At 36.6% G+C, this 23,507-nt stretch overlaps 1 protein-coding gene across 4 annotated transcripts in view; it reads left to right on the top strand.

Annotated features, from left to right (window-relative positions):
- Positions 1–1,232: 1,232 nt before the first annotated feature.
- LOC134531606 (palmitoyltransferase Hip14) overlaps positions 1,233–23,507 on the top strand; it is a 203,379-nt gene continuing 181,104 nt past the window's right edge. For 3 of the 4 annotated variants that reach the window (XM_063367349.1, XM_063367352.1, XM_063367351.1), the window contains exons 1-2: positions 1,255–1,483; positions 23,209–23,337. In XM_063367349.1, coding sequence (XP_063223419.1) covers positions 1,433–1,483; positions 23,209–23,337 — 180 coding nt within the window. In that variant the 5' untranslated portion in view covers positions 1,255–1,432. Of the gene's footprint in view, positions 1,484–23,208; positions 23,338–23,507 lie in introns of all 4 variants that reach the window. The other variant, XM_063367350.1, reaches the window with a different exon arrangement.

Below are 23,507 nucleotides of genomic sequence, written 5' to 3'. Positions count from 1 at the left end.
CATCCTCTCTTCTACACCCAATCTTCCTGCTAGCTACTCCTTGTCAGCACGTCCTCGGTCAGCTGCACTGGGCCGAACGGTCCACTCCCGCCTCAGAGTGTGAGGCTGCTCTACCCAAGAGCTGGCGCCGGGCAAACAACACAACTGAACGACCGAGCGATGTCCACCCCGTCTCCACATCTTCACCAGAGACGAGGCCGCGACAACATGAAACTTTTATATTTTAAATTATCAAGTTCCGCAATCGGACTCTCACAAAGCAAAGCTAACCAGCTGTGAATGTCAAAAAAAGAAAGAGTCAAATAGATACAGTACATTTTGCCACAAACGGCCTAACTTGTTAACGTAGACCAGACTAATATAGAACTGGCACAGCATGATACAGTTACTACAAAAAAAAAAAGAAAAGAATTGAAAAATTATTTAACCACAAAACCGTACGTACCACGAGACTACTCGACATGGTTACCCTACTGCAGAATGCCAAACGTAATTTCCAAGTGGCAAGCCGAAACAAATAATTTAGAAGAAATATCATTAAGCTACATAACGATCACCTGACGTTAAGAACAGGGCCACAACCTGTTGGTGCCCAAGCACACAAACCCAAGTTCCGCGAAGAAGCTTACCATGTCGAGAGCTCGCCAGCACCGTACCCCTAACTGACTTAAAAAAGTTACAAAAGGAACTACATGCTGCACAAATGCAAAGTGACCCGACCCAGTCGGTGGCTACCGCTGAAAAGGCCACGAGACCTAGCACCTGAAATCCTCGAAAGCAGCGCCCCAGAAGGAGAACCGGGCAAGCGCAGTAAACCAGAAGGGTGGGGGATCAATTACCAATTGGCCGGAGAAGGAATCGTGACGTAATTAAAGGGGAAAGGAGGGGGAATGGGTAGGAGGGGTGACAACTACGCCGCGCCGAAGTCGAAGTACATGACGTTGTCATTACAATTATACGTTGTCACGTCAAAAACTGCGGGTGATGGCATTGTCGACAGTCGCAAAAAAAATTGTACATATCAAGAATGATATGTTGTTTTACTTTTGCCTCTTTTTTTTTTTTTACATAAAATTGATTAACATTCAAAATAGATGTCAAAAATCATAACTTGCCCTTAGACCTTTTTATGCACTATTCCTTTTCTTTCTCAACTACTGTGTTTTTTTTTTAAAGCTAAATATCGATATGAATCGTTATATCAGTTATTTAAAATATGGAAATATTTTGTGGCTAATCCTAGATTTCCAACTTTTGTGTTGTCGGCGTTTGTTATGATCGATTATAAGAATTTGATTTTATTGATGTATTAAGTGTGCTGCAATAATTCGTATTATAGTATTACATATGGTTTTTTGTTTACGCTAAAATATGTGTTTGTCATATTGTCGAATTTAAAAGCCGGCGAAGGAAAACAAAAATAAATCTGGCAATGATACCCACTGACGATTCTAGCTGCAACCCGGTTCATTTTGTCACTCAGGTAGGAATGTAATTCTGTGTAACTACAGTGAGGTGTGGTTTTTATTTTATACTTTATTTGTTTGAATCATTTAGATATTTTGTACACAGAATTTGGACAAGGGAAATTTTTGAAATTCACGGCTAACCTGCCTTTATGTATAATATTTATTATAGGGGGCTGCAGATAAGTTTTGATGATTTCTTAAATTGTCGTTTTTAAATGGGGAATGAAAAATTTTTCGAAAATGGTATTTCTGAGCACTACTTATTAGTCCTTATTTTCCTCAAATTTTCAAAAATGGAATTTTTGAGCAATTTTTCTATGGCTGTGTAATTTGCTTGTTTTGCAGTGTTTTCTTGAAACACGAATATGATAATCTTACATCATAAAGTAAATTGATGGTAAAATTTCGAAAATACTCTTTTCTAACATTAAAAACATTCCTCGATCTACCCTGAAAACAGTGTTTTAAAATTCCTACTGGTTTCTGAATAAATATCAGTTTATAACTTACATTGCAGTACGAATGCATTGAAGCAGCCACTGCCATTTTTTGCTTATACGCAGATCAAGATAAACGTTTTATACATGGAGAAATAGGCCTACATGACCGGCAAACCTAACATTCACAACAGTCCATTCCAAGGTCATGTTCGTGAACGTACAATGTAAATATTACAAATTTGTGGTATTGTTAGAATGATCAAATTTATTAAGTTAACTAAGTACATTATAAAATACTTAAAAATATTGTGGATAGCTGGATAGGTTAGTAAAGCTACATTAAAAATACTATGAATTTGTGTGAACGGTTGGTTAGGTCCGGATAGGTACTGTCGTCGTCCAGGCTATTCCCCGGGAAGGTTGCAGCTGCCTGGCTGCTCGAATGTAGAGGAGGGTTCAGGCCTCGTGGCCTCCGGGGAAAGCTAACCTGGTGCTCGTAATGACAACGTCCAAGTTCACCGGGCGACTGCTGGTTTTATTGTTACGCTGACCCTGATACATGGGGCTGACCCCGACCCCGCCTGTGCACGTCTAAGGGAACCCCGGCTCCGTGAGCTGTGCCACGCCGATCTGTGCTGCACTGCAAGTCACGGTAAATATGTAGTTGAGCGGTATTTGCGAAAAAAAATGTTAAAAATCCAAAAATACCTTTATTAGATGCTCTTCAACTTCCTCTTTTCATTTAAAGTGGCGGAGGTAAGAAATTCCAAATACTTTAGGAGATATCGAATTTTTAAATTTCATCATATGTAGTTGAGCGGTATTTGCGAAAATAAATGTTAAAAATCCGAAAATACCTTTATTAGATGCTCTTCAACTTCCTCTTTTCATTAAAAGCGGCGGAGGTAAGAAATTCCAAATACTTTAGGAGATATCGCCGTTCTTATTTTGCTATACAAGACCTGTGTAATCAATCGACATTGGCCATTTTTTTATTGCCATGTGTTTGTGAATGCCTAATTAATGAAAATGGTCGATTAGGTCAGGTCAGTTACATTATAAATACTTTGAAAATAAGCGTACATTAAAAATAATATGAATTAATTTCAATGGTTCTTTAGTTTTAAAGTATTTATAATGTAACTGACCTGACCTAACAAACCGGGACAAAGGATGAACAGTAACAACTCACGTAAAATTTTTTGTTACTTATTACTTACTTGCGCAACAATAACAAATATGACTTTAAAATTAGAAACGTTAAAAACTCGCCAAGTTGGAGGCGATAATTAAACACCGCTTTAAACAATAAATGAACTAAATAATCACGTATTGGTTCATTTGAATTCTGGCCTATCACGAACAATCACGTGACATCATTATCCAATAAAAAAATAAATACTCGTAAACAAGAAATTATGGTGAAAGCCACATGAATGACCTGGTATAATTGTGATGAAATTTAAAAATTCAATATCTCCTAAAGTATTTGGAATTTCTTATCTCCGCCGCTTTTAATGAAAAGAGGAAGTTGAAGAGCATAGAATAAAAGTATTTTCAGATTTTTAACATTTTTTTTCGCAAATACCGCCTAACTACATATTTACCCAAGTCACTGCGATACTGGCTCTGACACGAATAATGACGATCGTCCTTATGGTCCAGTGACCCGACTGTGCCCTGTAAAGTCCCTCGACCGTGCACTGACACAAGGTCTACTGGCCACACGACGTTCAGGATATACTCCAAGTCGCTGTGGGTTACAGATGTGTCTCTCGCGTCTGACTCGTGACTCTGTCTGTTGGGGTGCCCGCGCCACGAGGCTACTCGTGGTTCTCACAACATATATATATATATACACTAAATTATTTATGACAGCCTAGATTTTAACACACTATATACACTCGCACGCTCAGAGGCAGTGTCTCTATGATACAACTTTACGATGGTGCAGTTAAACCTGACTAGTGCACGGAAAGTTGGTACCTCACACATTATAGGTTGCCGCGTTACACATGCGAGGCTGATTGCAGTCCAAGCTGTCGTGGCTAAACTGACTATCACAGAATTACTCGTCAAGTGTCTCATTTGTGTCCTGCGCTGCCTGAGTGGCAGCCTCACGGAATGTCTCGTCGGCCTAGACTCTACTGGCGTTGCTAAGTGGTTCGGCGCGTCTTGCAAAAGGCCTACCCTCGTCCCGACCAGCGACGCTGAGTGACTCTGCTTACCAGCCCTGGGAAGCCGCGACCCCTCCACTCTCGTGACCGGCCGTGCTAGTGACTGGCTCGCGACTGACTCCTACCCCTTCTGTCGCGTCCCCCCTTCCACTCACCGTCTCCCTCGGAGCTCGTGACGTGTCGCAGGCGGGGCGGGACCCAAGTCGCCCAGTGCACAATCAGAACATAAAGACCCTTGAAATAAAAGTAAAAAATATATACAAATTCAGTCTCTTCTGCGATACATAAATCGTCTGCTGAAAAAAAAAAAACCCATCTCCCTCGTCGCCGGGAAGTACTGTCTTACTTGTTGGTACCACTGTGCCTAACTGGTTACTACCCCCCCCACCATAGCTACACTGCACCACACACGCATAACTGGCAGGAGGGGCGTTGCCTCGTCATAACGGCCAGTAGGGAGCTAGGTAGGCACCTGGTTCGACGTCAGTACATCTTAAATTGGTAATTCCTAAGGAAACATTGGAAATGTTTTAGGGTCATTCCATGTCAAGTCACCTGTCAGATTTTGATGAAACTTGGCATAATTGATTCTATTACTATACTGATAACACATGCTAATTTTTTTGCTCTATCTCTTATAGATATTTTAAAATAATTATTTTTGTTGTTTTTTAATTTAGCGCTATCCGAAGTCTCAAAAATCGTGCCTTTAAAGTGCACTCAGAAATTAAAAAATATTTTTCTTGAAAACTTTTCTAGATATCATCATGAAATTTGCAGGAAGTTTGTGTGTAATACCTAAAAGCAGCAAAAAAAGTTTTTTTTTCACCTATCTCAATTTCCCCCCCCCCCCCCCCCCCCCCCAAAAAAAAAAATTTAAATATAATATAATTTTTAATAAATTTAAGAAACTGTAGTTTTGTTTTACAAAAACTACAATATTTGGAGTCTCAGACATGATAGATTGTTCAATTTGTTTTAATATAGCTACTCTTAAATATATAGGCTGTTTAAAAAAAAAAATTATAGTGGGCTTTTTAAAAAACATGTTTAATTTCTGTGCATAACAGAAAAATATCTTTAAAATTCAATAGATGATTGAGAACTTACGTTAAACAAAATATATTTTTCAAAATTGTGAGTTTTTTGTATTTTGAATAGTATTAATGATGACAAACACTTTTTCTACTTTATCCAACATCTTTCCGTTTTTTCGACACAACCCTTTTTGAAATAATAAATTCTTCTGGTGCCACTGATGATATGTTCCAAAGGCACTATGCACGAATGTTCTCTTTGAGGCCAGTAAAAAGATACAGCTGATCCTGAAGGGTGGAGAAAAAGAATTTCAGCATCTTCTTATTCACTGAAGATAGTTTTTACTAGTCCAAAATACCAGTTACCTTCATAATTTGCAGCTACATAGTTTTTTGAAAATGGCCTAACACAAATCCAATCAGAAGTTTGATAAGAAAAGATTAGTGCAGGGTTAAGACTTTATCAGTAGTCCTTCTAATTATGAAAACTTTTAATACCAGGAATAGTCCGGGTTGTTGAAAATCATTTTCCTAGTTTCCTAGTAGTGATTCAGCATTTTTTTTTTTAATAAAGTGAAAGTGTATGTTTTCAATGTTCTTTTCATTAACATTGTAGACAGCAGTTGCTGTCATAATTTGATCTTCATCTGGTTGCAGGAGACTTGCTGTCCTTAAAATTATTTTTACCGTTCCTCCTACACCATCACATATTGATTTCCCATGACATGTAGCAAAAAATGAGTGTTCAGCTTTCATATTGAAGTCCTTCAAATGCATAGGTTCTTAAAACTGTACCTATTTTTATCTTGACCAGCACAGCCATCAGTAAGGAAATGGACTTTGTCTATTTCTGGATGATTTATTGCCAGCCAATTTTAAATTTAGTTTTGGACATAGTTAACAAAACTTGTGTCATTCTCAAGATCTTAACTTAAAAACACTGGTTATAAATCAAAACATTCTCTTGGATTCTTAAAAAATGGCTACTGGATGAAGAGTAGGCCTACAACCCTCAATTCCAATGATAACATTGGATTTAATTTTGAATAACGTGAATAATTTTCTGTAAAATCCATTAGGTACTGCAATTGCTATATTGGGTGGTGGGTTTTCTTTCAATCTCATTAAAGTTGATGACTGTGATTTAGCAATGAATGAATGAATATAGTCCTCTACACTGATAGATTGTTTTACCATCTCAGCTTTGTCTGTATTCACCCATTGGCTTATTACAATTTTTTCTTCTAAATTATAATCTTTACTTAATTTTTCAGTCAAATAATCAATAAATGCAGTGTTTGCAGGACAGTTATCACAATGGTGCAGCATGCAGTTGTAATTTTCTATGTTGCACACAAGCATCTTAATAAGGTCTGTATATGATTCTTCAATTTTGGCAGCATCCAGTAAAAATGTTACATGTTTGTGGATGCTGCAGACATACAGTGTAACACCTACAGAACCAGCAAGGATACACAATTTAGTTCTCAAAAAACAAAATTTTGAAACCCCAAATTTAGAGTTCTCTCTGGTTACAAAGGATAAGTCTTTTTTTATTTTAACTTTTTTTAACACATACTTTGTCTTTAGCCCCAGGTAACACTCTTGAACTTGATCATTTTAATAAAATCCTATTACATGTATAATTGTATTTTCAGAAAGTGTTTTCCCTTTTTTGGGATCAGGACTTGCTAAATCCCTTTTCACATTTAGCAAAACATTTATAAAAAAAACACACACACACACACATATATATACAATATATATATATATATATACAATATATATATATATATATATATATATATATATATATATATATATATATATATATATATATATATATATATATATATATATATATATATATATATATATATAGTAGTAATCAGAAAGAAAGAGTATTTATTAGGGGTTTTTAAACTATTAGAAAACTGCCAGTACTTACACATTCAACTGAATAAAAGTTTTAAAAAAATCCATGCCCTACTTGTACACTCAAATGTACCTTTTTATATATACTTTAGCCCTATATTTTTGTATTTTTATATTTTATTTTCACAAGGGGCGAGGGGGCTGGGGGATGCTGGGAGACAGGTTGAACAGTGTGTGTAGAGGGAGGAGGGATCATGGGTGGAAGATTCAGAGAGAGTGGAGAACAGAAATAAGGAGGCAAGTATTCCTGGTGAGGACGGGGAAAGAGTGGAATAGAATTGACGGAAAGATACTAGATGTGAAAAGAGGAAAGGATTTGAAGAAGAGGTTTCAGAAATGGATGAGTAGGGGGGGGGGGGACTCCTTGGGCAGAAGCTCATTCGCAAGTGTAACAAACAATCAATCAATAAATCAATCAGTCAATCCTCTTCAAAACACAGAGTCAACAAAATAAGTTTATATTTACACAAATTTGAATTATCTTCAAAACCAAAGTCAATTTTAAAAAGTTTATATTGTTACTGTCTCAATAACACTTAACTTAAAAACATTAATTTAAGTAATCTTTCATAACTAGGAAACAATCACTCACTAGGCATGTCCTCACTCAATGGAAGGAACAACTGCAGAGAGGAGCATGTCGCCTGTTGATGCACCTCACCTGCTGATCATTCACCAGTACTGAGATTACAATCTGAGTATTGAGCTATTAAATATTACTTTTAGTTACCCTCATTATCAGTGGCGTCTCGTCAGGGCAAGCAAGGCAAGCAGTGCTTGCCCAGGCAGTTTCCAGACATTGTATTTTTTAAATAAATATTTTATTCAGAATAGTATTTTACTTTGGCTCGTGCAGTTAGGTGTATGTATTTTTTACACTATCTTCTTGGGACCCAATACTGTGCGCTGTGCGCTATAAAAAAAGAACTCGTTGACACAAAAACATGCTGTTTTAGAAGCGTTGCTAGGTTTAGAAGCGCTGGTAGGATCGCTTTCAGCAGGAAGGCTGCCGCAGTAGTTTCCTTTCGGAAGGGGGTGGCATGGTACAAAGGTTCAGGGAGGGGATTGGCTGGAAAAATACGCGGTAGAAGCTACGAAGGTAACGCTTTCTTGCCGAACTGGAGCGAACATGGCCGAAGCAGACGGTGGAATTTTTCCGCCGACTGCTTCGGCTATGTCCGGTACAGTTCGGCACGGCAGGTGGCGATGTCGCGTTTCAGTCGGCGGTCGTCTCTCTGGGCGCGCGCATCTCTACTGCGGGCTGTTGGCTGGCAGTGCGTGGGGGATTTGTGGGTGTACGATGACACTACACTCCCACTTAGTATATAAGTAATGTAGAGTAGGTATTTTACTATCAGAATAATGCAAGTCAATCATTATTTTTCAAAAAATAATGTATTTAAAAAAAATGTCAATTTTTCTACCTGTGGAATAGTCAATGTTCAGTTAAGAAAACTACTTAAATAGCACCATTTTGTACCTTGAAATCCATATTTTCCCGGCGGAGGGCCCCCAGACCCCCCTCCCCCCCCCAACCTCATCATGTTTTGGTGTGAACGGAGTTATTGCTTCCCCTCATGTAAACCTCACGCCTCGCCACTGCTCATTATCACATTTCAAACTTACTAGAATTTATTTTAATTGTTTTCTGCAGTAGGTATAGTGTTTATAAGTTTGTAAAAGTTGTAAAAAAATAAAGGGCAAGGTAAATTTTATCTTTCCCGTGGACTACATATTTAAAAACACATAGTTTTTTTTTTAAATAGGCCTATAGTTAATTTAGTATTGTTATTAAACATGTCATAAAGCCAACTATATATTTTATTTATTTAATAGCCTATATATTTAAGAGTATTTTAAAACAAATTTCAGCATTCTATCATGTCTGAGACTCAAAATATTGTGGTTTTTGTAAAACAAAAACACCACTTTCTTAAATTGATAAATGATATTTAAATTTTTTTTTTTTTTTGGGGGACTGAGATAGGTAAGTAATAGCTATTATGCTGCTTTTTAGGTATAACACACAAACTCCTGCAAAATTTCATGATGATATCTTGAATAGTTTTCAATAAAAATATTTTTAAAGTTCTGAGTGCACTTTTAAGGCACAATTTTGGAGGCTTCGGATGGCGGCAAGGTTAAAAAAACTAAAAAAATTAATTTTAAAAATCTATAAAAGATAGGGGAAAAGAATTTTCTTGTGTTATTAGGATATTGATAGAATCAATTATGCCAATTTTCATTAAAATTTGATTTGGGTGTCAAATTATTTTTTATTGAGTGATTTGATATGGAATGAATGGGTCTTTACAATATTTTAAAGTAGCTGTACTACCCTTCCAACCATCCACAATGTTTTAAAGTATTTTTAATGTTTGTAACCTATCTTAATTGACCATTCACACGATTTGACGTCAAGTTCTCCAAAACATACTTATACGGACCCACACTACAGAGCAAAAATTAGTGGAAGTGACATGAAAACACAGGTATTGTAATGAAGTTATAAACGGTGATTTCTCATACACCAGTAGGAATTTGTCAATTGTGTTTTCAGGGTAGATAGGTACAGGATCTCTAGTGTTTGAAAAAAGTTTTTGGGAAATTTATTATTAATTTTCGGAAAAGCTGCGACGTAAAAATTTTACCCAATTATTATTTATAGATGCACTGGCTTTTGCAGTGGTTATTGTGAGACAGGAGAGCAAACAGGTGACTTGATATATTCAGTAAATTTTATGAGGACGGGTCCATCAATACTAAGACATACAAAAATTTGAAAATGAATATTTTTTTTTATAACATTGCAGTCCTAATCACTGTGTAAAACTGCATTGCATGTTCCAAGTAGTTGAGCACTAATGGCTGTTTTAGTTGTTTGTTTAGGTACAACAATTCACTTTTGTTTATCGGTATATAGTTGCTGTGAAATTATTGTAAACATTACCTGTAATGTAAATATAGTGACATAAATTTGAGTTGTGCTTTAATAACATAGGCGTGAATGTTTTCCATGAGAGATATCCCTGATCCTGTTGTCGCTGCCTTACTGTTTACTTGATGCTTTGGTTCTCCAAGGCTGTTTTTAAAAAGATGGGATTTCAAATATCGGTATGTCATGGCTGGCCGAGGCAGATTTTTTCCAACCTAATGGGTTTTCCATTTAAGTGAAGATTTTTCTAAATGAGAATTTACGTTTCCACCCATTGTTTTAGCTTCAGTTAACGTGTGATTTGTTTATTTTTTTGCACTCCACAATTAGTAATATGCATTCAACTTCATTGTGCACACACAAATATTTATTACTATTGTAATGTGCCCGATGGACTCCCAACAAAATTAATTAAATAAATATTGTAGTAAATGTGATATATATATATATATATATGTGTGTGTCAGAATGCTTTCAAACCAGTTTTAACTTGTCCATTAACAACATAACTCTATTTCTGTGGGGGAAAACGTAACTCTGCTTGTAAATACGGTAGAGAAACTTTTCATCTTATTTTTATCTGCGAGACAATTTTCAACTACTAGTTCATACACAAGTAAGTAGTACCTTGGGATAAAGTTTCCACTCTCTAGGTTGCTTGTGGTGGCAGGCAAATTATTGTAAGGGTTTAAATTAATTTAAAGTATCTTAACACTATAATAAATTAAAAATTGACATTTGTTATTAATTTAACAAAAAGTACTTGATTACAAGAGAGCAGTCTTACGAATTTTTAAATGTTAGTTAAATAGCTATCCATAAAAATGTTCGCTCAGGAATAAATCATGGAGTTAGTATAGAGCATCATTAACTTATCTGCTAGTAGATAGGGTTATACTTATTATCTTATTTAGTAAATGTTATAAATAAAACTTAGTGTTTTCAGTTAAACCTCCTTGTAGGAAGCTAATCTCCTAGAGGGACTTAAACTTGAGAGTTACCTACATGTTGTTTGCACATCTATCTCAAGACTGACCTCGGACATTGTGTACATCTCAATCCTCATAGACAGGTAACTTCGTACTTCTTGTTTCACCTACAACTCTAACAACTCGATGAGGTGTCTGAAGCCTACCCAGCGAGCCCCTGCCCATGGCAAACACACGCTTGAATCCCTCCAGCGTGGGCCTCTTCCCTCCCCCCTGCGGTGCACGTGACTTTACGACATCAGTGAGGGCGGCCAGGCAGCCAGAAGGGACGCACCGCTGAGCACAGCTTGGATGGTACACAACCATGCTGTGCCAAGTCACCCTGCCACCAAGTCGTGTAATGACCCGAGTGACCCGCCCTGCGACCAGACAGCATATCACCTAAACTTTAATTTCGAGTACACTGGAAAATTCCCAACTGCGACATTATTCACAAAACCATTATGTTATTTGCATGGTGATCAGAACATCGTGTAAATAAAATGTAAGTCTGGTATTTAATTATTTTGATTCTGTAAACATCGTAAGTGTTGTAACCTAACATCTTGTGTAGGGAAAGTAAAGGAGAGGCTGGTGGGTAGGTATGTAGTGGGGGAAATGGATGACTTAAAGTGGGTAGGTGATACACAGCATGGTTTCAGGAGACGGTTTTCATGTGAAACGCAAATGGTGGAGTTGCTGTTAGATCTGGTGGAAGTGGTGAATGGGAAGAAGCAAATAGACAGAATGTTCATTGATTTTGAAAAGGCGTTTGATAAAGTGCCACACAAAAGACTAATGGAGAAGATGGTGTTGTTGGTAAAGGATGACAGGGTGGTAACAGGGTGGAGACTTCCTTATGGATAGGAGACAGAGGGTGAGGGTGGGAGAGGAAAGGTCAGGTGTGTCACAGGGGTGTGTGTTGGGACCCCTATTTTTCACAATTATAACAACGATGTAGGAAATGGAATGGAGCCAGGATGGGAATGTTTGCGTGGTGTATGAAGTAGTGGGGTAATGGGGACCCCTGCAGAGGGATCTGGACAGAGGAGAATGGGATGTCGCTGGATTTCGGAAAGACTAAGTGGTTACATTTACGAGGAAGAGGAAGGTAACGAGGGTAATGTATACCTGGAAGGGGCAGGAGATAAAGGAGGCCAACGAGAATAAGTACCTATGGGTGATCCTGCACAATAACCTGGGCTGGGCAGAACAGTGGGTGATGAGATGAGTAAGGAGAGGAGGCTTGGCAGGACCCTACAGGGGGGGGGGGGGGGTAAGGGTGAAGACATACTCCACATTGGACAGGCCGGTGATGGAGTATGCGGCTGTGATCTGGGACTTCTACCTAGTGACTGAGGTAAGTAGCTGGAGAAGGTGCAGCGTAGAGCAGTGAGGTGGGTGATGGGTATGTGGAGGAGAAGGGAAGGGCCATAGTACAAATGAGATGAAAAAGGGAGGGATTACAGTGGAGGAGGAAAGGTTGTTCATGCTGTTTTAGGGTGATAAAAGGGAGGGAGGGGGCAGCTGGAACTAGGGTGCATTCATGGGCAGAAGCTCCAGAGGGAATGGAGGTAAGTGGAAAGAGGGAGGCACACTTTCCCAATGGGGCAGGGAGGGAGTGGAATAGGCTGGAGGAAAGAATGTTGGTGGTGAGAGATGGAAGGGACTTGAGAAGAATAAAGGAAGGGGTAGAGTGAGAAAAGGGATTTCTCCTTGCAACCGGGTGAAAACCAAATTACAAGTATAAAATCAAATCAATCAAAACCATTTCAACTTGCCTTATTTTGGCACTTACAAGTGCACCCTTGAATTCAGTCAGTCATAAATTGACTAGTGCATCAATAATTTTCATTCCAATTTCGTTAACTGTTAATTTTTTCATTGCATGAGTTTTTTTTTTTACATAAAATCATTTTTCTGTTGAATTTGACTGTTGTTATTTCCAAAATTATTCTATCAATTTATAAAAAATAAACTGTTAAAACATATGTTAAGGGGAAAATGTACTGGAAACTGCAGAACTTATTTAAAACTGTAGATGTTTATATGATGATGCAAAAGTTTGTGAAATACTTATTTTTTTATTAAAATAATGTATTAATCATCAGACACCAAGCCGTAATGTAACAAGTGGGAAATAACTTATATACTTATTCACAGGAATAATTTAAGTAATGTATAATTTTTAATGAATGCAGATCCATTACAAACATTGTAAGACTATCAAAGTGCAGTATTTCAGCTATAAGGCACAGGGAACACAGAGATGCAGAAAAATCCACAAAATGTGTTTTTAAGATGCTAAAATGTGAGAGTTGAAGTACATAGGCTAATTGTTTCAGGTCAAGCAGCATAGCTTGCTTAGAGGTGACACAGGTGCGTACATAGAATGTGTGTGGCATCTACATGCAAGGCAGTGCTGTAGCTATCAGTCTTTTAAATTTTATTAACTAGTCTGTACTAAAATAAAAGTGGTTATTTTTCTACTAGTTATTAATAAATTTGACAATGCATATAATATTCTTCTCCTTTAAGGATTCTGGACAGAAATTTGTAACTTATTAGAAACACAAAAATGTTTCCATTTAAAAAAATTACCGGTTAATGCATTTCACTTGAGAGAAGAAAAAGGATGAAAAAATAAACTATACAAATTGACTATGCTTGTAAATTCTTTTTGTAATTTAAAGACTTCTTTCCTACATTAATAAACACATTTGAAGTAAAATCATGTTTTTTTTCTGTTACTCAGTTCATCGTCTGACAGGCCATAAGGTTATAATGTAGTCAAAATGTGAATAGAAAGACATTAGCTGTTTTATTGCTGCAGAAAATTAAAAAAAATAATATGGAAATCAGTGCATAAATATCTGACTATAATTTACTATAATAGGGTCATTTCCATATGAAATCAACACACTAAAATAAAGAAATTTACTAGATCACCTCAGAATTTGATGAAATTTGGTATGAAGGTTGTCCTCATAGAGATTAAGAAATATGCCAATTTTTTTTTTTTCAAATATCTCAAACGGTTTCAAAATTACGGCTATGTAAAGTTTCCCTAAATCCGCCAAAAAAACATAACCGACATATTTTGAGATCACCATAGCTTTTCTCCTAGCTGAGCTAAAGAGATGGTGAGTGGTGTTATTTTACTCAGTTTTAAATGCTCTTTCTTTTGATGTACAACACAACATACTTTGTTATAAAAAGTGTTTACAAGAAATCAAATTCAAAATTTTGATTTTGATTTTCTCAAAAAGTGTATTTTTGAAAATTTAAAAAATATTCCTATAAATAGTTTATACTTTTGGTAAGTGAATCTCAAAATGTTAAAGTGGGAGGCTAATGGGTTCATAGTTAAATAATAATTTAAAAATAGGCTGTTTCATGAAACTGTTAGCCTACATACTACAGATTTCTTTACTATACTATATTAATCATGAACTTAAAATTAAATTTTTAACACTTACATCTTAGGCAAAAGTTATTCAGAACTTCATGATCTGTGAAGTTTCTATGGCTTCTTCAGATGTTATTACATAAATCCTTCCTGTAGGAGTGGTGGGATCAACTTTACAAAGTATATTGGTACAAAGTACAGTGGTATCCACAATATGTCCAATTTTCTTGGATATGTAAATGATTAAAGACCTGCAGGATGCAGAAATCTCACTTTTAGTTTATCTTATTCTTCATTCTTCTCCCAAACATATGCCAGCCATCACTTTTGGTCATATATAGTGGTTATATGTCCACAAACTTCTGTCATTTGTAGTTTTTCAGGGCATTTTTAGATGGTCACTGTTTCCTCTGTTGTATCTTCAGAGAATATTTTTACACATATCTTTGATACACTTGAATTTACAGACATATAAGCATGATATTGCTGTGTTCCCTTAATAGTTATTGCTTGGCTGAAACGGTTATTCAGAAATTTCTCAGACTCAACATACTCATCTTGTGTGGAGAAGGTGAAATTAATTCCAGATAAATTTTCAACTGTCCATTCATAAAACTGGCTTAAGAGTCTTGCGTTCCACGGGGTTCCCGTTGACCCTGTAGGAAGAGCGGACCTATGAAGTGTCGGAGTTGTAGTCGGCTCTAGTATCTGAGTGAAGCTCTCTGCAAGACTCAAAAAGGGCGTGTGATGCGAATATATAGCCTCTCCCGCTTACGGCAACCCATAGCCTTCTCGTGGCGCCAGTGTTTAAACAAATATGGGCAATGCCGGGGGTGCCCACTCCTCAGACTTCCTCGGTATGTCGGAACGGGAATTCTGGTGGATTAGTAAGATGGGGGTAAGTGACTACGACTTGCCTCTTCAGAAAGTCCACTGGGGGGTTTTGGACCCCCAAACCCTAGGTGGTGTCTCAAAGCATCGGACTCAATGTGAAGAATCCAGTATGCATATGGAACAGCGAAGGGCGGCAGCGTGGCGGGGTTTCGCTCCCTGTCCGGGCACCCGGGCTCTGGCAAAGCTGTAACCTTCGGGCGGTGGATAGTCCAAGAGTCGGCAATTAAGGCAATCCTTGGTTTGGTGTTACCTTACCTACCCGGGCTCTGGCAAAGCTGTAACCTGCGGGCGGGGGAGATGCTGATATTGAAGCACTCAAGGTCATCCAAGTCCGGATTAGGGGGTGCTCTCTCGCGATGAGGCTGCCTGGGAAAACACTATACCTGAAGATGAAGGGTGCCACGGGACTGATCCTTTACTGTGATAGTTCCCTGCTGAGATTTCCTCTAATGGCTCAGGATCAGGATTGGAGTAGGAAAACGTGGTGGTAGTGGTCCTCCTATGCTTGGAGAACACTCCGAAGGGTCCCCACCCTGTTGACGAGTGGAAGTGTTGAGCTGCTTAAGCTCGGGTACTAGCCTGCTGAGCTAGTAGAGGTTGGATAGGCCTCAGCTGGATCACGAGTAACTGGGTGACCGAGGGGTCCCAGGGATGTGATAGGTATGGTTCCGTGTCGTTGCTACTCAGATCCCGCAGAGGGGGTTAGCTCTGTGGAGGTCTGGGGGTGGACGGCGGAGCTGAGGGTGCATCGGTGGGGCCGAAGTTGGGATGGGTCTCCTCAACCTCTCGACCTAGCTGGGCACTTCTCAGTAACATGCCGCGATTAGAAATGGCGTATCCCTTTCTCGGTTTTAGGAACCCATGTCAGACTCTGGTAACAGTGTCAGGCATGTAAAAGAACCATCTTCCTCCTAACCAGGATTATGCCCAAATGGGATTATCTGCCTGGGGGAGTGTCGATGAATTGAGATGAGATGTGAATCTATTCAATTGTCCATTCATAAAGTTGGATCTGTGTTAAAATTTGGTCGTCATATGGACGTGGTAAGCTTGCTCTTGCAGCAAGTCTCTTCACTGAGCCCCCAACTCCATCACGTGGTCCTTTTCCATGGGCAGTAGCAGAAAAATGCCATTTTGCCTCTATACCAAAGTCTTGCTTCTGATAACATAAGTTAATACAGTTTTTCTTATTTGTATATTATGCAGTGCATCTATCTGAGTAATAAAAAATTTTTTTGGCACTGATTGAAACTTTCTTGTCAAGAATTTGACAAGTTTTTTCTGGAATTTATACACAGAAACAGTGTTATGCTCCAAACATGGTGAAATTACATAACTTAAAAATGCTTAAGTTTATTATTCTCTTTGTAATAAATCACAAATGGTTGTATTGTCACATGATCACTTGCCCAGTGGAAACTTTGTGCTTCGTTCTTAGCGACAATATTATAGTTTTCAGAGAAATCTAGGTTTACTACAAACTCTGACTCTTTAATATGATCTTTTTTGTCATTAATGAATGATGCCTGCTGCTTTGCAATAAAATCATGCTTTTTTAAAATGGTCAGTTTGTCACAGAAAATATTCATAAAATCCTCATTAGATTTCTGTAAAGTTTCGAGACTGCAACGATCAGACACCCACTGGCGATAAGTGACATTTTCTATAAGATTTTTCTTCAAAAGCCTGTTCAATGATTTTGCGAATTGGGGCAACACCTAGGCATTCTGTACATTCACTTGTATAGCAATTAATGTTTGGTGGATTACACAGCATTTTTTCCAGACAGTGTTTATAAGTATTTAGTTGCCCATTTGTCAAAGGTCCTAATTTTGTATTTTCTATCATTAACTTCAAGTTCTTGTGGATTGTGCAGACACAGACTAAATGTGTACCACTTTGGCCTGCCAGTATACAATGTTTTGGTCTTAGCTCAGCAAATTTTGAAAAACCTATTGTAATATCTGAGAATCTTTTCTTAAACAATAAGTTAGCTTCCTTCAGATTACACAATAGTAGTCATTTTGACATTTTTAGTTTAATTACATTTGAATCAACTACACAGTCAAACAGTCCGTAATGCCAGGCATTATTTTTCTTATATCATCACTTTCATAAAATGACTTAACGGTATCGACAATAGCTTTTGAAAGAGCTTTTCCAGGCTTTGGGTTAGGGCTTTCTAAAATACCCTTTTCTTTTAATATATTTTTTACCGGTTTTAACCATATAATTTGGTGCATTAAATTCCCGCATTATTTTTCTGATGCCCTATTTCTCTGGTAGACACGTAAGTATCATTAACTTCTTAACTCTATTTGTGAATGTAGAAAACTTTTCTGAGGTGGCTTTTCTTGTGGCTGAGAACTGTATTCCTCACTAGATTTGATTGGAGAACAAGACAGGCCAGAGGGGCCAGGTTGATTATTATTGTCTACCTTTAAATTTCCAATTTCTTTCCTACAAAAATCACAATTTTTGGCTTCTTTAGGTATTTCAGGATATAAACTTAACATCCAATATGTTTCATTTCTCAGTCTCATTTTATCCCTAATTGTGTGATTAGTTTTGTTTAGCAGGTTAAAAAATTGTAATTTAATGAATTTGTTTTTGCTTCCCACTCTCTGTTATAAACATTTTTTAAACTATAGAAAAAAAAACCAACTCACTAATATCATATAGGCCTAGCTTATTGTATTTTCATTGTGTTTTTAAAAGAGCTTTAATAAATGTTTATCATGTAGTACATACTTACAAAATAATATTCTTGTTAACACTCACTAAAAATAAAAATACTTTTAAGGAATTACTATAACTTATATTTTAACTTATTTGAGCACAAAATATTGTTCACTTTTAAACACCTACATTATGTACTGACATCCTACTCATACCAACTGCACATGCAGACTACAATATAACACAGACAGAAGACAGAACTGAGAGTGAGCCTGTCTCAACTTGACTGTGAGGCTCTTGTCAGCTCAAGAAACAATCAACAGACCTACCCACTAGTGGTCACCTTTCATGTCACAACCAGGGCTGGCGCGTCCATATAGGCGAACTAGGAAACCGCCCAGGGCGCCAAGTAGCTGGGGGCGGCGCAGCACGACACATAACAGCTGATATCATATGTTTAACGATTATTGAAACTAGATGAAAATGTATTTTTGTAACAGTTTGGAATGTTTATATTGATATAAGTAATTATTTAAAGTCCACGGTGACCTGTTTATTATTTGTAATAAGTAAAAAAGTAAAAAAAATCACAAGCCTGCTTACATTTGATTGTTGACAAAATCTTAGGCTTACGTGGTGTATTTTGAGACAAGGAAAATTTTTTTTGGGCTGTGCGGGGGGGGGGAGGGGGGGCGGCGGCATTAAGGTTTTTCCGCCTAGGGCGCCAATTTACCTTGCACCGGCCCTGGCCACAACTTGAAGAATCATCTAGAACAGACACTGGTGATTGTTATTTATGAGTGTCTCCTTACATTTTCGAATAAAATGCATTATAAAGTAAGTTATAAAAACTATTTCCAACTTAACTAAATAAAAATATTATTTTGTAAATAACTAAATTGTTATCTTAGAGGCAACCCTCCTAAGTACATAATGAATTATGGTAATAATCACCATCATAAAAAAAGTAAAGTTAGTGTACATAGTATTAACTGAAACAAAAACTTATAAAACACCTTTTTTTTAAAAATTATTATTTAACTATGAACCCATTAGCCTCTCACTTTGAAATTTTGAGAATCACTTACCAAAAGTATAAACTATTTATAGAAATTTTAAAAAAATTTTCAAAAATTAATTTTTTGAGAAAATTAAAAATCAAAATTTTGAATTTAATTTCTCATAAACTCGTTTTATAACAAAGTATGTTGTGTTGTACATCAAAATAAAGAGCATTTAAAACTGAGTAAAATGACACCACTCCCATCTCTCTAGCTCAATTAGGAGAAATACTATGGTGATCTCAAAATATGTCAGTACCATTTTTTTTGGGCGGATTTGGGGAAACTTTACATAGTCGTAATTTTGAAACCGTTTGAGATGTTTGAAAAAAAAATATTGGCATTTTTATTAATCTCTATGAGTACAACCTTTACACCAAATTTTATCAAATTCTAATGTGGTCAGGTTTATACCCTGTGTTGATTTGATATGGAATGACCCAATAAATGTTATTTTCTGTTATCTAACAAATTTTTAGATGTGTATTAATGGCAATAATAATATTAAGTGCACATGTATTTTTGTTAAGTTTAAATATCATAATTTTTTTTGTGTTGACTCCACTTACTCAAAACAAATTTTATAATGTGTTATGAACATATTTAACTTGGCCTGGATAAGGAAATTAGAATTTTACGCTGTATATTTAACAGACTAAATCATTATGATTAAGGATTGAATGAAACACTCTAAAATTACTCAGAAAAATAAAACCCAAGGAATCATATTACAAAATGTTACATTACTTAAATATTTAAATCAATAAGATAAATGTAAATAAGATATATTTCTACAGGAACCAATACTAGGGGGGAGGGGGGCAGATTCTTGTACCCTCACCCACCCCTTGGAGACCAACTGACCTAACTGACTATTGAGTTTCGTAGAGTTAAAAGGAAAGGGAAACTCCCCCAAAACATTATAGAATGAAGATCGCCTCTATTTCCAACACACTGCAAGCATGTCATGTGGTCCGACTATATCTATTGCATTCAGTCTTTGACCTGGTGTTTGCCTGCATATTTAATATGGTAGTTCAACTATGCAATTAAAATTTACAGCCCAATTGACTAAAATAATTATTGTTAAGTAATAATCAAATAGTTATTTTTTTTACTTTTATTTTATGGTTTTATAGTATTTTATTATTTTATGTGGGCTATACTTAAAGGTTATTTAATATTTTGTGGAACTACAATTTAATTTCCTCCAGGTTGTCTGTCCTGACATATTTTCTCTTGACTACCTCTCGGCATGCCAGCGACAGACTTGATAGCAGTCGTGCTAACACTGTGGACTGAACGGCAGTCCTGCCATGCCGTTCCTGCACCCATAGTGTCCCGTTCTGACACCCTCGCTTCGCCTGGAGTTCCCTGCTGTGTCACCTGTTCCAGCAGTGTCTGCAGTTTCCGCCTCGCACACCCTGTGCCTAACAGCAGCATGTGTCTCCCCCCTCTACACCCTTTTCAAGTGTGCCCGTGGAGTACTGGAAACATTTTGTAATGAAGGCATTAGAAATAGAGTTTTAGTTATATTTTAACTTTAACATCAGGGTTATCAGTAATCATGTACACACTACTTGTATAAAAAAAATATGATACTGGTTTAAAAATTTAACTTACTTGCATTTGCATAAAATTTACTGATGATATACTATAGCCCGTCCCACTCTAAGATTGCAGTACACGCAATGGCGCGCGCTGTTGCCAAATTTCTAACACATTACGAATTTCAGGAGATGTGTGTCTTTGTAATTTGGATCGAACAAGAAGCATTTTAAGAAATCATATCATAATTTATAATATTTTATACAATTACACATATAAATTTGTAATAATGCCACTTTTATGTAAATTTCAAATAAAAACGACCTATTGTAGACGAAAATTTCTTATAGTTTTCTTTTATATTATAAAAATCCCATATATATCACATTTTCATGGGCCCGATAAATGCCGTATTTTTGGACAAGTCATGTCCAAAATGATAAATAAAATACGGTAATGGAAATTCTCGGTCGAGTAAGTTATGGGAAAAATCCGAACAATTGGGTCGAAATGGGGAAGATTTTTTGAAAAACAAGAATCGCAATAACTCTCATAATATGAATAATATCGCATCCGTTTTAACGTATGATAGCTCGGAGTACCTAAGGCCAAAAAATGTTTTCTAAATAAATTTTTAATATGACCAGCCATAACTGCATGTGTTCGAAAAACATTATCAAATCTGTTTAAATTGTTTGTAAATATCATAATTATTTTCCAAAACTTTGTCTAAAACAATGTTTGATAAGATGCTTGGTGTTGAGAAGGATAGAAAAATAATTCAAAATTTTGTACCATGACGCTATTAAATTCCTTTGTTTTTATTTCATACCTTTTACATATTATGTTCAAGATTAGATTAAAATATTTTTGTAGCAACCATTACTGCAAGGGGAAGAAAAAAATATGGGTTTAAGGATATAAAAATCCCTTTTTGTTCTAATGTAAAGAAATAGAATCATCAAAATCTTCCTGCGCCTTTAGGCTGTGCCGATAAGGAATTTTTTTTAACTCTTAACTTACAACAAGAATCTGTTCACACACATTTCATTCATAGGAATTTATACGATGACAAAGCTACGTAATGACAAAGCGTTAGATGGAAAGCTTTCAGAGGGTAGCATTGATACAAAAATTTGTAGCTCATCAAACAGTTCAACTCAGTTTATATCACTTTCTTCTACATCACTCACATCACTGTGAAGATGTGTACATGCATACTTAAACTCCTTCCTATCCCATGTCTCTGGATTTCCAATGTTATTAAGAAATGTTAAATTTTTGCTGTGATTTTCCATGAGTTTAAACCTATCTTTAAGCAAAGATATTGCTGTGCCAAATATGACAAAGAAGTAAGTCACTTTGAACAATGAATGTTCTATCAGCCTAAACAGGCTCATCTCACTCTTATAGGAGAATTGCACTTTTGTTTTCATTGCCAACCTCAGCAGCAATACTGATTTTTTTCTGAAAGTTCTTATGCATCTCTGATGAGGATATTAAGGCCTTTATCAGATCTCATCTTTTCTAGAAATCTTTGTACACTATTAACGAGATTCTTTGAGCTTTTCAATTAAGATGTGATTTTTTTTGCAAGGCCTTACTCACCACATTTATTTTAAACAGGATCTCATTCCAAGTTACTAAGCAACACAGGAACTTAAAACTTAGCAGTTGTTGGTTTTTATTTTTTTGCGATGTTTTACCAAATGCATTGAGTTTCTGGTTTCGAGAGGCTTCATACACAGAATCCTATATTCCCTGACTATATCTGAGAGGCAATAAGGCTTTGATCGTACTCTCCCACCAAAGTATTCCATGTGTGAGTTGAACCCGGAAAAAAGTTAAACATTTCTTGAATAATACTTAAACAGTCAACTGCATTAGGGCAAGACAGGGTGACATTGTAAACCACTAGTTTGAGTGGTTTCCACATGACACAAAAATGCCAGAGAATTCAAATAAAGTACCTTTTCTAAAATCTGACATGCTTTTCTTTCATGATTGAGCCATTATCATGTCCCTAATGTTCCATGTAGGTAGCTCATTGAGTAAAACTTCTGTGAAACCTTCACCTGTAGAATATGTGTTAAGTAACAAAACCTAAAAAAATGATGTTCTTTAATTACAATTAATTTTCTACAAATTGAACAAATTCTGTCACCTGTTGTGAACAAGTTCAATCCCACACACAAATCAAAGTCAAGACCAATTCATTTTATCCAGTAGAGCGTCACCGTCTGCATTTAAAATGTAAAGTTGGCACTTTTTTTTTACTTAAAATAGTGAACTAATTATAACTATACCCAATACATTTGAATGATGTTTTATGTTGTATTTTGAGTTTTAATTGTGCACATGATTTAACTTAGTTATGCTGTCTTGCTTTAACTGTGCTTCTTGGATCTGTATGTCGAGGCTGCGGTAGGCACCTTCGGCCCCACCCCTTACAATTAGCTTACGCCTAGGGCTGGCCCTGATCATACCTTGCGCATGCATCGTAAGTTAAAATGTTACTTGAATGATTGCTACAATATAAATCCTGCCTATCCAGACTGAGTGGGGAGAGCCCTACCTCGAGCTGTAGTGCTCAGTCACTCCTGGAACAATAGGGTGTTCATGTCCATGAGATTGCAGTGAGCGTTGGTGTTGCCAGGATGGCTGCAAGTCTTCGACTCTCTGCCATCATGCAGATTCAGGAGAGACCAACACCGTCTTTCAGGAGCCGGTCACCACGGCATCAGAGTATGCCTGCAGTAGCTTCGACATAGTCAAAGCCACTCAGGTGAGTGAGTTCCAGAATTGCTCCTTACTGTTTTGTTTACTTCAAATGTTATAGTTAAAAATGACTACATTGTTGTTTTTAAGTAGGCATTTAAAGGTATATAAAATTAATTTGTGATAGATACAGCTCCTTATTGGATGTGCAAAATAAATTTGTTATAGGTTTTTTAA

This window comes from Bacillus rossius, chromosome 5 (assembly GCF_032445375.1).
Source record: "Bacillus rossius redtenbacheri isolate Brsri chromosome 5, Brsri_v3, whole genome shotgun sequence".
Taxonomy (NCBI): Eukaryota; Metazoa; Arthropoda; class Insecta; order Phasmatodea; family Bacillidae; genus Bacillus; species Bacillus rossius.
The sequence above is the reverse complement of the archived record's forward strand: the minus strand, read 5'-3'. Positions and strand labels throughout refer to the sequence as shown.